The sequence below is a fragment of the Polyodon spathula genome, chromosome 20 (assembly GCF_017654505.1).
Source record: "Polyodon spathula isolate WHYD16114869_AA chromosome 20, ASM1765450v1, whole genome shotgun sequence".
NCBI classification, from domain to species: domain Eukaryota; kingdom Metazoa; phylum Chordata; class Actinopteri; order Acipenseriformes; family Polyodontidae; genus Polyodon; species Polyodon spathula.
Window position 1 is genome coordinate 4,602,795 of NC_054553.1, and position 14,852 is coordinate 4,617,646.

The 14,852-nt window shown below is 38.3% G+C and overlaps 1 protein-coding gene across 3 annotated transcripts; it reads right to left on the reverse strand.

Annotated features, from left to right (window-relative positions):
• Positions 1–1,434: 1,434 nt before the first annotated feature.
• LOC121295416 (lysosome-associated membrane glycoprotein 2-like) lies at positions 1,435–14,759 on the reverse strand. Of its 3 annotated transcripts, none has more exons than XM_041219994.1 (9): positions 14,633–14,759; positions 10,284–10,402; positions 9,326–9,539; positions 8,907–9,068; positions 8,502–8,722; positions 8,061–8,186; positions 7,830–7,890; positions 7,364–7,531; positions 1,435–1,989 (listed from the first exon to the last, which is right to left on the reverse strand). In XM_041219994.1, the coding sequence occupies exons 1-9, from the start codon at positions 14,676–14,678 to the stop codon at positions 1,847–1,849; spliced, it is 1,260 nt and encodes a 419-aa protein (XP_041075928.1). In that variant the 5' UTR covers positions 14,679–14,759; the 3' UTR covers positions 1,435–1,846. The 3 variants fall into 3 exon arrangements, with proteins under 3 accessions (XP_041075928.1, XP_041075927.1, XP_041075929.1); XM_041219993.1 differs by lacking the exon at positions 1,435–1,989 and adding an exon at positions 2,273–3,148; XM_041219995.1 differs by lacking the exon at positions 1,435–1,989 and adding an exon at positions 3,947–6,768 and having other exon boundaries at positions 14,633–14,758.
• Between the last annotated feature and the right edge of the window lie 93 nt (positions 14,760–14,852).

Sequence of the window (14,852 nt, forward strand, 5' to 3'; positions counted from 1 at the left end):
GAATTGAATGACACCTTTCACTGTAAACCCCATGAAATGACACGCTGTTCACAATGCACCGTTTGTATCGCCGTTTACTGCAGAATTGATAGCAATCACATGCCTTGCATTATAGATGGCACTCAGAGAGCTTGTAGCAGAGACATACTGGGTAAAAAGGCCATGGGGTGAATAAACTGAGAGCGGTCCGGTTACTCCAGGATAGTGAAATGAAATCCAGACCTGCCTGCAATGAAGGGTTAACTGTGGGATATAAGACTCCTATTGCATAGCAGTTACCCATTCCAGGTTTTACTATTAGCCACAGTGTATAGGTAACAAGCTCAGGTGTGTCTAATTAAACTGTTATGCAGGAGTTGTATTTCATTTTCTTTTTAAGATTCAGTGGTAAGAGTGCATTTACCCTGTTTGAATATAATAATGATCTAAATATATAGCATTGCTTAAGTTTAAAACACTCTGGGCATTAAAAAAAAATCTATATCTGAAAACAACCTAATTAAAAAAAGTTTGTAACAAATAAACTTGAGTGTGTACTAGAGGACAAAACAAGACTGACTTGTACTTTAATTGTAATGTAATAAATGAAGATTTTTGTGGACTGTAAAAAGCTAGCACAGGTAAGGATGACCGTGCAGTCATTGCATCTTGGATATCACTGCAGTAAAATCCAGAATGATCAGATACAGCTTTTGTTTGTACAATTGTCCTGGTGTTCCTTCTGTACTTTCAACTCATAAAAGAGTGTGGGATTATAAACATGTGATTTAACAGTCAAAAACAAACTGCAGGGGTAATCAGGGTTGCCAGAACACCAGGATTTCCAAAAGGATCCAGAAACCTCTGGGAGCCAGTTTTGTGAGAGCAGTGATGGCAGCTGCACAGTATTTGACTCTAGGCTCTATGTTTGGTTGAAAATCATTCAATTTGTAGCTACCTGTATACAGTACAGTTATACCTAACAAGCAATGATTATCACACTCCACCAATATATATCTGAATCACTATTTGAAGCTGTTATTACTGTACGTTTTCAGGAGTGTATTCAGCTTTTTTGTTTACACACAGAACAATTGAACACAGCATATTTAGATGAATTCAAAACACTAGCATTTGTGAAGAAGACTTTATTAAAATTAAATTTTATGCCAACATCACAGGATAATATGGATGCAGTGTGCTGATGCTATACTCAGGCAAGCACTGAACCTGCGTTATACTGTATACCATATCAACTTTCAGTTTGTGACCTGCAAAAAGTGCTTGACTTGAACCTAGATGTGAAGAACAGATGATCTATTTCTCTAACAGTATAGATATATCTATATATATATAGATATATATATATATATATATATATATATATATATAATATATATATATATATATATATACGCCAGAGCGGTTATTCCATATGATGCGTGTCTCGCGGTTATTGTTTATTTTGTCTTCCTTTTACATTTTTGAAACAGCATGCCTTTGCCAAATAACATTTCAAATGGAGAGAATTTCTGAAAAAGTTAAAATGAATATTTCGTAGTGTTATGGATATATATTTCTGCTTTTTAGCTACTAAAAGAAAAGTTTGGGACTTAAATGCAGCAAATAAATAAATAAATAAATAAATAAAAACACCGAAAAATGTTGAGTTCACTGGTTCCTGGTATTTGAAAACACCACGTTAGGAGACACAAACATGAAAGTGCTCCAGAACCCGAGTCCTCTAACCTCCCTGACAGCAGTGTAGAAACCCGTTACATCTTTTAAGAGACTGAAGCAGAATTATTGTTGTGTTAACAGGAGCAGCAGCAGCAGGAGGAGCAGCAGAAGCCACAGCAAAGAAGGGTTATACAGATTGGTAGCCAGTGCGACTTTTCCTTCTCCCAATCAGGTAAGAGATTAGCACAAGGATGATTAGGAAGCCCAAAGCTACCCCGACAGCGACAGGCACAAGAAAGCTCAGGTCAGAGTCCAAGAAGCACTCCTCAGCTGTTACAGAAGAAGACAGAGAAGGGGGTCAGTCAGCACAAAAGAGAATATGAAGAGAGGTCACTAAACCCATTAAGAATGTTAGCAGGTCAGTCGCTCATAAAGTCCTGTTCCTGTGAATGCAGGCAAGAATTGCACACATGCTGTTACAATGCACACACCCCTTAGGAATTAAGCCACACCTTTCCATTAGTATTTTTTTTTTTTGGCTTGGCTGCTTTTCCCCACCTATTCAAATTAATACCAAAAAATTATGACCCAAATTCATCACATGCCACACATACAAGGTAGAAAATTAGGTTTATTGAGTAAATTCTAGGCCATAACGAAATTCAATGCAGTAAAAAAAAAAAAGCTAACGGTGGTCACTGAAATTCAGCGATAATGAAACAAAACCTTGGAAGGCAAACAGCTATTAAGCAAAAAAAAAAAAAAAAAAAAAAAAAAAAAAAAAAAGACAATGAAATTAAAGGAATCCTGCAAAAAACAGATTACAAACAAGTACGTTTTGCATTGAACTTCTGAAACATCAAAACACAACAGCAGCAGTAACACAAAGAAATCATTCAAAATATCCAGCTTTAAACCAATGAACGCAGGACTTCATAAACCTTCTCTAAACACAAAACATGAACAGAATGTGGATTGGGCTCATTTCTTCATTATTAAACTGTAGTTGGATTGGAAGTGCAAATCATTACAGTTCCAGGTTTAGTAAGACTTCAAATTATGTACCAATAACTTCTATAAGCAATTCAATTAAGATTTAGAATTTCCCCCATTTACTCAAAGTTCTTGTCTATATGTATTTGATCACCTGTCAGTATTTCCCATTCATTTGAAGTGGCAGATTCAGTAAACACATTACATAATTCAGGTCTTCAATAACACAATTATGTTCAATATAAGAAGGGTTGTGTTGTTACTATTGAAGGTATCGTACTCCTGCCCCCAATGCAAAGCACTGTTGGGTGCTAGATCTGGCAGTGAGGAACATTCCAAGCCCTTCCACTCTTTTAGAACTGCTCATATCCAGCGCCGCGATTCTGACTCCTCCCAATAAGATATGCCACCAGCACTACAATAACGAGAACTGCCAGGGCTACTCCGACCGCTATGGGCACAATGTAGTTTTCTTTATCAGAAGAGCAATCTTCAGCTGGATATGGATAAAAAGTAATGCAAAAGCAACATTTTAAAAAAAAATAAAGCATTAAACCGCTAAATATGTTTGACATATAAAACACTTCATAACCTAGACTAGCAAAACCCACAAAACAATTTATTTTTATTTTTTTTAGTAGCCCAATTTTGAGAACAGAATTTGAGCTGCGTGACCTAACCTTTGACATATGAAGACTCAGAAAAGATGCAGAGACATGAAAACGATGTTAGGAGGGGATAAAGAAATTCACTTTGTTAAAACGAGCTTAGCAAACCTCAGCAACAACCTCCCAAAAAAACATTACAGTGTCTTTTCCCTTTATCTCTTTTCAAGTGACCGGGACAAACATTCTGTACTTTCGCTTCACCAGGAGCAAAGTCTTAACTGATTTTCATAAAGAACGACTCAGTGACTCCGAATCTTAAATATGTTACAAATGCAATTACAAAACCCTGCTGAATGGCTGTGCCCCCTAGCGGATGCAACATCAAACACATCCCTATCCTGGCCTGCCAATGTTTAAAGAATGTGGAATCTTTTTTTTTTTAGTATGTAATCACTTGGGTGTTTTACAAACTATTTCCCCTGAAAATAAAGCTGTTTATACAAAACCACGATGAATACACAGAGCAATATTATTGTAAGGGGAGGGGTAATCTAAAATGCACAGAATTCCTAATTAAAACTGTTTACATTTACAGCTATGAAGAAAAGTTTGTGCCATTACCCAACCTAGTTACATCTTGGGGCCTCATTCACAAAGTAAGGAATGTTTTGTTAAAGGTGTTTTTAAAAAGACCACTTTGATTAAAAAAGCAACCTTTCGTATCACAAAGTTTATTCACTAAATAACAGCACTGTTTAATTCACAATAATGTCTCAAACACTCTTTAAAAAAAAAAAACAGCCCTTAAACAACTCCATCAAAGCAGTCTCTAAAGTTTTTATTAGGGCAACTTATGTACAAAAAAAGGTGTAAAATTCTTTAGGGAACGAAAGCAAACTTGTGCAAGATTTCAGGAAAATACATCAGAACACCTTTAAAATGAAACAAACATTGAGCTACAGTATATTCCCAAAAGCACAGTCAATTCTGCACACATAATCCAAGTTTTAGAGTTAATGCAAACTTCCAAAAGCACAAATACAACCAAGATTAACAAAAGCTAACGCCCCCAGCACTTCTTAAACGTTCTGGCTAATGCAAAGCAAAAAAAAAAAAAAAAAGTATTATGCTTTTCCTATGAACGGTGAATACTTGCCAAACATTTTTACAACCACTGCTCTTAAGATTCGTATGCACTGGAGAAGAGGAGCACTTTATAATCAAAGGCTGCAGCCTTTTTGTATTCAACAAAGTGATGAAATCAGTAACGAAGCAACTGCTCTCCCCGTTCTGCTCGGTTACCACAGGAACATGGGCTTTACACACAGCACAGATTAGACTTGCACTGCAACAGCAACAGACTAGTTTAGATATTTGCGAGGACATGCAGTCAAATACATGTATAACCTTTCTTGTTTTGTATAGCCTTTATAATAAAAACAATATCCACAAAAACTAAAATGGCAATACATGTCAAAACAGAACAGCAGTATCTTATGACAGCTGATAAATGACAGCTGTTTAAACAGGGACAGAATTTCTGCACTGCGATATAGAAAGTCAGCAGCAGTTGCCACATTTACCCTCCAAATCTTACAGTTGTAAAAGTACTAAGCGTTAAAACACAGAACGGAAAATAAGCATCCCTGCACAGCTTAAGTGAAGATGCTTACAGTACTGAAACAGGTTCACCAAGAGCTGGCTGCAAAAAAGTGAACACAGCAACTCCTGCAACAAAACTGTTACGACCTTGCCTAGCAATTAAGGACCCTGTACGTTTAATACTTCCCTAAACAGCGTGGAAATAGGGCATGCAAGTTACTTTACACAATTTAGAATTATTGCAAAAGAAAAAACAACAAGGCTTCAGCACACTGATCACTGCAAGAAAATATGACAAAATCTTTGCAAACAAACAAAAAAAATACACAAGAAATTCCCTTTATAATCCCATGAGCTAGCTGGAACTGGACCCATTGTGCCAATTTATAGAAGTTTCTCCCGAATCAAAAGACAAACTAAATGTTGCAGTGAGACATGCCGGCATCAAACACAGATTATGAAATGTTTGGATGAGAAGTCTCTTTTTAACCAAATTCCAGCAGGTCACTGCAACATTTCAAAAGCTACATTTTTGCCAGTGCGATAAATGTTTGGGTCGGCAGCAAACAACCAAAATAATCCACTATTTATGGAGTGCAGCTGCAGTGCTGCACTGAAATCTAACACTGGCTACACGGGTTTCTATTATTTTTATTGTCACTGTTACATCAAAGACGACAATGACTTCTAGTCTGGTCGTATATTTTAACATTACATAATACACCATTAGGAATTTGGTAAGCTTAAAGTTAAGCCAGCTTCACTGTGCAAATGACAGTAGGAAAACAATGAACAATGCCCTACAATTGCAAAGGAGTGCTTTTGTAGCCAAGTATCGTCATCTGCAGCACTCTGCTCTCCCATAATCAGGAGGCTAAACTAAGTGCAGACATAGCCAATTCACTATTTATTCTTTGTCTATATTATATCTTTGCAGCTTGGATACAGTGGCAAACACCCTTTATAACATTTTTTTTATTACAGTATATAGTGCAATAAAAAAATGTACAACTTCCAAATTTAAGTGTAGGGATGCTACAAAATAAAGGTTGAGTTATAGATGTACATGGATGAATTAAAGAAATGAAAACAAAGGGCTAACTATACAGGAGGCAAGTGCAGGTTCAATGTATCTCGCATATTAAAAATGTTGTTGGTTATAAGTGGTTAATCAAGTCATTAAAAAAAAAACTCCCAAAGCAGATCAGAAGTGCCAGCTGGGGGTACACTTTAACACTCTGCTTAAGATCATAAGAGATTAATACATTTTAATGATTGCAGCTGATCAACTGCTCTGCACATTTCCATAGTACAAGTCAAAGATCTGGCCAGATAGCTGTCTGATGAGTCTTAATCTTGGTTATATCCCAGAACTAGCAGCAGTCACGATTTGGAATGGGAGAGCATTCATTGTTTTCTCCCTTATAATGCCCAATATACCATCTCAGTAGCTACTGGTGAACAGCTGGTGATCCTAGTACAGCATACCCATGATGCAAATCAGACAAAAACAGCACCTGGAATCTGTGCAAAGCATTAGAGCAATGTGCACACATTACCCTTGTGACAGGACTTTCCTGTAGTTTTGGTAGATAGCCGTTTCACAGGCCTTGGAAAATGTCTGAAGAGAGTTTGGCTCAGACTGGTCGATTACAAAAACAGAACCTGCACTTGCTCCATGGAGTGAAAAAAAAAACAAAGTGATTTTCTGAGATTGCAGAATGAAACCATTGGGGTTATTAGTTTGCTTCATGATTTTCATCACTTTAAAGGGTCTGATATCCAACGTAGGTCTTTCTTCTACCAATCACATAAGCAATCACAACAATGACAATCAAGCCTGCCAGGGCAGCGCCAACAATGATTGGAATCAGAAGGCTGCTGTCGTCCAGTGAGCACTCATGGGCTGCAGACAGAAAGACATTATGCAGAAAAATGTAATTAAAAAGAAATAGATTGATTTTATGAATGAAAAAAAAAAAAAGAACAGGTGGTCAAAAACAAACCAAACTTTTTACAGCACCCTTTTTTTTCTAAAAGTGACAGCTACCACACAAGACATAAGACATGGCTTTCAGGACAACCTGAGTTTAGTGCAGATAGAAAGAATGTGTTTGAGTGCCCATTGTAATAGCAAGGTTCGGTTATTTAGTTCGAGCATTTTAACTCTGATATTGTTAATATTGTTATTGTTAATATTGATATTGTTAAAAAATACACATTGATTTTTTTTTAAATTTTGAGTGTTTAATATTTTAAATATCTTATTTTATCTGAGTGAAAGGAGAGTCCGGTATTAGCATGACGTAAATAACAGCTATTCTCAGGAATCATGGCTCTCAAAGGTGGTCAGATACTGTAGTTGTAAGGTCAGCTGATAAGCCATTTGGCTTTTATCCACTGAATACAAAAAGCATCATTTTTGCAGCTTGTACAGAACGTACTGAATGATCCACCCATCATAACCCCTAGTTTATTTGATCGAGATCTCCAAAACATACCTGTAGAATATTTTCCGTTGGTCACGTTGAAAGGCTGCACCCTCAGATCATAAGTGTTGATGTAGAGCTTGTCGGTAACCTTGAACACCTGGTCCTTGTTGCACATGTAGGAGCTGCCCAGGGTTGCCTCCCAGTAACTTAGATTGTTGTTAATTCCAAGTTGTTGTGCTGAAACATTCAAGATACATTGAATACATATATAAAAAGGTACGTAAATACTGCTACATTTTCACTTCCACAAAGCTACTCGTTTTAAACCCTATTCTGATATGCTTGTCCTTGTATCCACCTCTATGCCTCTATGGCATAAATTTACTCCCTAACCACAGTTCGCTCTACTCTGCTTAGAAGAACAATGTACAGCTTTGCCATAAACAAGTATCTTCCTGAAATTGGACAATGCCATTTAGATGTAACTCAAATGGAAAGTCTTAAAGAAAACGCAATTAATTTAAATTTCACTTACCAGAGCCATTGACCACTGTGGTTACATTCACTCCTTTAAGATAGAATGTCTTTGAACTGCGCTGTTAAAAAAAAAAGGGACAGACACAGTTACCAACATTGCATTCAACTCTGAATATTAGCATTACAATGCATCAGGTCAAAAAGAAACAGCTGTATCTGAATGCATATTTGTCCTTTAACATATGAACAATTCATAGTTACATTGTTGAGGTACAGCTAAAGGGCTTACTGTAGCGAAGGAGAAAACAAGATAAACGGTGTCCCTCTCATTCAGTATTATGGTGGAGGTGTTGCCCCCACAGGCTCCTGACGCAGTGGTTACATTGGGTTCAATGTTCTTCACTTCCCACGGCGCCTAAAAGTAAAAAACACAATACCAACTGTAAACAAATGTGGAGCATCATACACCACATTGCATTTCTTCAACAAATCTAGATACCCCAGTGCTTTCTCCCACATGTGCTGTGCACAGCCCCCCCCCCCCCCCCCCAGGACATAGCCTCTCCTGTACCCTTAGCCTCTTAGAAAAGCTGCAGCTGCACAGAAATATCCAGATGGGGCGTATTAGTGATGTGTGACGATATAGTGAGATGCATTTTAGGACTACATTGCAGTTCACCAGGAAAAAGGGCATTTCCTGGATTAAATAAATGATTGTACCGCACCGTACCTGGGCAGTGGTGCTGTAGTTGAACTGCAGTCCCATGGTGATAATCAGGCATGTCTCATTGCCCCTGAAAACCTTGTATGTTTCCTTATCTGGTTTGGGGGTTGGAGTTGGTTTTGGAGTAACGGTGGGAGCTGCAGTTGTTACATTAGTCACTGGAGCTACAGTCGTTATATTAGTCACCGGAGCTACAGTCGTTGGGGTATCAGCACTACACACAGTGGCTGTAAAAAACAAAAAAACAAACAAAATGTACAAATAGGATTTAAACCAGGTATCAAGCAGAAGAATGGCAACAACAATACAAGACAGAACAATACGTTCTGGTCCAACGTGAGAGGCAGAAAAACACCAGAACTCGCACACTGTGCACAAAAAGGAAAAGGAATGCTTTATTTTCATGCTTACCGTCTTTACTTCGATTTCCATCTCTAATGTACGCTTGAATACTGACATTCCAAAAGGTCTGGGTGACATTGCCTTGCTTAAAAACGTTATCGCTCATACATCTGTAGTAGTGATCCATGGGCACAGGTGGCATTGTGTCATTGGCCACAACCTTGATAACACCTGAGACGAATTGCACAAAAAAACATATAAAAAGAAACTGCACGCATCCAATAAGGAAAGTAAAAACTGGTTAATTTATTTGAATGTGGGCATATTTTATAGGGGGGTTATATATACATATATATTTTTTTACAATACAAGGTGTCAATTGTAAATACAAACTTGTATATTTAACTTGAGGTGGAGGGAACTGCACCCAACCACAATTACACAAAATCGGTCCCTCTATCCCATACAAACAGAGCAGAGACACTAACCTTTTTGAGAGGCATTATGAAAGATGGTGCTGTCACTGACATTATAGCCAAAGATAAATACATCTCCATGGTACGAAGTATTGCTATGTGTGAAGTTAATGCTCCAATAGTGGCCATTCCCAAAACTGATTTTTAAAAAAGGGGCGACTGTCTCATTGCCACAGCTGCTTCCTGCTGTTGTTACATTTGTTGGCAGGACAAATTCTGCAGTGCTCTAAAACACAAACAAAGTCAGTTTGTGAAAGCACAAATCACTCACCAAGAATATAAACATACAACAGGAACAGAATCAGTTATCTCCACATTACTGTATCTACAGTATTGATCCAGTACATTTGAATGACATAGGCTTAGCAATACCCATCAAGCTGGAAATACAACGAGAGTTCAAGGAGACACATGACAATTATTAATCTAAAGAAAAGGCAAAGCTAGAGTACAATGCAACAAGTAAACACAAACACTGACACAATGGAAAAGAATCCCTACTCCAAGTGTTTTTTTGACAGTAAATTGGACCCATTTATAAACCCATTTATAAACATGCCCTTAAACATGGTTCTGGACCTTGGTTGTATCCTATTACTATCAAACTGGACCCAAATAACAACTTGTAATCCAACTGCTTTAAAGGTTCACTTACTATATTGTGTACATTGAATGTTATGAGAGCTACCCATAAATGGACTTTTAGAAGTATTAAAATAATACCACAATCCCAAGCTAAAACATCACTTTCCTACAAATATTAAAAAACATTTGTCCCTTTTGCAAAGCACTGCACCCATTTTGCAAATGAGAGAGAGATATATAGATAGATACATAAATACATACAGTGTAAATTGACTGGCAGGCAACAGTCAACATAAACCACACATAGGTAATATGATCTGGAAATCTAGAAACCAGACACACTCCAAAAGCCAAAAATGCACTTAAATCATTAAAAAGTACTTACAGGTGTAGAATTGCTGGTCTCATATTGAACGGTGAAATTCACCATCATTTCAGCGTAGATGCATGTCTTATTTTTCTCATCTAAAACTTCTGCTACAGTTGCATCAGACTGTAGGACTCCTGTGTATGTTAGAAACAAAAACACACATTAGGGGATGCATATATCACATCTGCCCCACGGTCAATTTGGATTTGGGAAAAAATTAGGGATGCAACAAAAAGAACAACAATTGTCTAAAATAGAGATAACACACCAGGTCTGTACCAAACACCCAAGACCTTTGTTGGATTTGGGCCACGCAAGCCTGGGGCAGTACAGGCAGATCCCCTTTTAATACAGATCTTTTACCCAAATTGTGATGGGACCTGCTGTCACCCCATAAGAGAGAGAGAGAGAGAGAGATCTAAAATAATAAAACGTCTCATTAGACTTATCCAACAGAGACAGAACAGAATGCCCATTCTAGCTGGCTCTTCTCTTCAGTCCAATCGTCAGCCTCGTGTGGAATATCTTAAATGCTGCATCTAGAATGAAAGCTGCTACAGCAAAGTGATAATGCAATCCATAGCTTCTTCACACTAGTGACAAGTGTTCCATTCAGCCATGGAAAAGCTCACAGCATTTACCATACTCCAGATTCCATTTGTAAGTGATAAATTCACACCCATACTTGAATTTCTTTTTGCATTGCAGCTGACAATTCAATTAAAGATAGTTCCTGCAGAAACAGGCCTTGGGTTATTAAGAGTGCAAAAAAATATTCGGGTGTACCTCAGACAGCTAGTTGATTGAAAGCATAAACTTATACCTTTAATTGATCAAATATGTTGTTTTGGGGAAATATGCAAGGTATTCACTAATTTCAGACTGAGCATACCAATCTTAAAAGTATTTTAAAACTTACAGTACTTATTTTATCTCTTAAAATTGTGTTAGTACCATTTTAAATTTATCATGAACAGTCCATTTCAGCACATCAACATGTAGGTCTAAACAGCCCGATATCAGAGCAAGAGCATTAAAAAAATACTTTGCACTTTAATGGAGTTCCATTATACACATTAGTTTAGTTACTGCCAAATACTCTGAAAACACAATTGGTTTCCAGGCTTTCCTGGCAACATGCTCTTTACAGGAGAACATAACCTGTACGTTACACAACTGCTACTAACCTTTAATATATATCAACACTGCCAGTGTTAATAACTATGCTTGTATTAAGATTTTAAAAAGTATACCATTACATGAATGCTCAGTCAACACATACCACAGTTAACAGTTTCACTTTTGAATTCAGCAGCATTCCTTTCACAGTCTACATTAAACTGACCACACTGGCATGCACGTTCCGAGAAGTCACCTCAAATTCAGAAAGCTAAAATGTGTAAAATGTTCAGTCACAGCCACTAAAGTATCTAACCTATTTAGATACCAAAGAAAGAAGAAAAAAAAAAGCCAAACAATTGGTACAGGCTTCAGGGTAACTCACATGACAAGTTGATTATTTATTTGTTTTCTTTTAAACACTGACTACAGCAATGGCGGAGGAGGTACGAATGTCATTCTGGTTTTATTATGCAAAATTCAGCAAAAAAGAATATAACAGAAAAAAAAGCATGGGTAGTGATGCTGTTGCTCACAGCTGTTCAAAAATCACTGAAAGAGAATGCCAACATTTATGTTATTTGTACCACACCTTGACTGACTGATCTCACAATACTAAAACATTCATCTGGGTGAAAATAAAGATGACAAAACAACACATAATGAACATGCTGGCTTGCATGTGGATAATGCAGTATTAAGAGGTGATGTATTTGAGCTGACAATGGCAGATCCAGATATTTCAGTTGTGTTTTTCTTTCTTTTTGTTCTGCATATATTACTGAATACAACTGAAATGCAACGACTTGCTACACGCCATGTTGTTCGTCTTCCTCGAGGTACTGACTGACGCAACGTAGTGCTGAAAATCATTTACCTGCCCCTGGCCCTACTTGGTTCCGATGCATATTGAGATGTTTTGTGAGGCCAAAGTTTCACTGTTTGGTTCTGGTTGGTGCTTTTCCCAATGGAAAAGCACCCCAGCCCTCACGGCTCGGACGTGCCAGTGGAGAAGCACCCTGGCCCTCACAGCTCGGATGTGCCAGTGGAGAAGCAACCCAGCCCTCACGGCTCGGACGTGCCAGTGGAGAAGCACCCTGGCCCTCACGGCTCGGATGTGCCAGGGGAGAAGCAACCCAGCCCTCACGGCTCGGACGTGCCAGTGGAGAAGCAACCCAGCCCTCACGGCTCGGACGTGCCAGTGGAGAAGCACCCTGGCCCTCACGGCTCGGATGTGCCAGTGGAGAAGCAACCCAGCCCTCACGGCTCGGACGTGCCAGTTGAGAAGCAACCCAGCCCTCACGGCTTGGATGTGCCTGTGGAGAAGCACCCTGGCCCTCACGGCTCGGATGTGCCTGTGGAGAAGGGGTATAACATACCTAAACAAGAGAATCCTGAAACACAGGACTGGGTGCATGGCTAGTGTGGGTTTCAAGCCCTACATCATCAGCAAACACCACAGTGAAAATGCAGCATGCTATCCTTTCACCTATATGGTGGTTTGGGCGAATGGCCACCACTGCTGCACACATCAAACCTGGGCTCCTATCCAAAAACTCTTCCAGAAACGGCAAGCCCAGAAGTCACATGGAAGCACTATTTGGCATTTCCCTGTGTACAATGAGTCTGCATCGACTATTTCCTCCTAATAATGTCATACCTGTATACACTCAAATAAAAATGTAATGTACATATATTTCTGTTCGATTGCTTAAGATAGTTAAGATAAAGTAATGAAGTTCACAGCAACTGCACTTCACTAATGCAGTGCAGGAAAAGCAATGTACATGGAACTCAGTCACAAGACTAAGTAACTTTTCCCATAATGTCTGAAAATACAAATTGTGAGCTTTCAGTATCTCAAGAAAGTATACCATGCATCTTACATGTGCAGATATGATCACAACTCGATAAGCAGATTCCCTAGATAGACTTAAAAATGTAGGTGTGACAGAGCTTGAAAGATAGACAAACAGGTTTCTCCTTATTTTCCTTCAAGGTATTTTACAGAATGTCCTACCCAGCTATATAAAAATTGAAAGCAGTTTACTGGTAGTGTCTGGGAAAGTGTTAGTTCTACTCTGTACTTTATGATCATAATGCACCTTGAACAGGTATTTGAGGCCAAAGTACACCGTTAATAATATGTATCTACAAGCTTGTTTATCCTGTTAGGACACCATCACATGACTTACAGAAGTAGGTAACGTGAAACCCGATCTGAAATCACATGCACTTTGAGATAAGGGCTCAGGAAACCGCATAGGAACGCATATTTTTACACAAAACACTGGTGAAGATCAAGGGAAAACATTTTTGCTTGTCATATCGGGTCTGTGAGTCCATTTTAAAAAATGCATAAACAAAGGCCACGAAAAAACACCAGTCCTGGTTCCTATGTGCAACCTATTCAACAAGAATCAACGGAGGCCAGTGCAGATCCTGATACAGCAGTTTCAGAATTTGGAGAGAACAGTGTCTGCAGGGCAGTCTCCTGAAGTCACTACAAATTAGCAACGCGATTTAAAAATACTACCCCCTTCATCCCTTTAACAATGACAGTACGGTATTTAATCACTGTACTCGGGATGGGACCAGTAGACTGCCCAGTATTAAAGAGACATCAAAACAAACTAGAAAATTCGTCAATAGAAAACGTCAGCATTCGGCACCTTTTAAACAGCTACTGTATTCAAAATCTCGGTTTAGTTTAGTTGTTATGCTGGCCTACAAAATATACGTTAATGTATCTTAACGTAACTTAAATTCAAAATAACTAAAACCCATGTATGTGATGTGGTTTAAACTAATCAATTCTGTTAAACGGTTCAAAATGTAATCAATACGTAGGCACATATTCGTGACTGTATTTAACGAGAATTGTGCATTGGAAAGATCTTGTTTAGCTAACAACATCAGCGAATAAAGATATCACGCAGATCCTGAAACTCAATTAAATTAAAAAAAGAAAACATTCTGCGATAAATTATACAAAACGAGAAACAAACAGGTTGCATAAACTATGAATTTTCACACATTGCCAGCACTAACTAACTACCTAACAAAACAAAGCGAGTGGGTACGACCTGCCTTTGCGCGGAAGGTCTAGATCCATGCCTTAGGAAAGCCCCAGGCTGCAGTGGAATCGAGCAGGCCAAGCTACATTAAAAGTTTCCATCGTAATTTAAAATAGGCAAAATTAAAAAAAACAAACAAAAAAAAACATGCTATTTTCACATACTCACCACAGCCTAAAAGCAGAACGAAAGCTAGGCCAATGCAGCTGTACATATCGGTTTTTGAATATGGAGCTTGTGGTGAATACAGACAGCGACTGCAAGCGAAGATCTGTTGTTGCTAACTAAACACTTGACAGAGCAGGAAATCAAAGTCATATGATTATTTCCAAACTTCCAATCGCAATCAAAAAACACAAGAGGGAAGGGCTTCAAGATCTCCAGTAAT

Coding starts and splice junctions, on each gene's coding strand:
- LOC121295416 (XM_041219994.1), bottom strand. CDS start 14,678: ATGTACAGCTGCATTGGCCTAGCTTTCGTTCTGCTTTTAGGCTGTG. Junction 10,403..14,632: donor CGTTCTGCTTTTAGGCTGTG/GTGAGTATGTGA, acceptor TAACATACACAG/GAGTCCTACAGTCTGATGCA. Junction 7,891..8,060: donor TTGTTTTCTCCTTCGCTACA/GTAAGCCCTTTA, acceptor TTTTTTTAACAG/CGCAGTTCAAAGACATTCTA.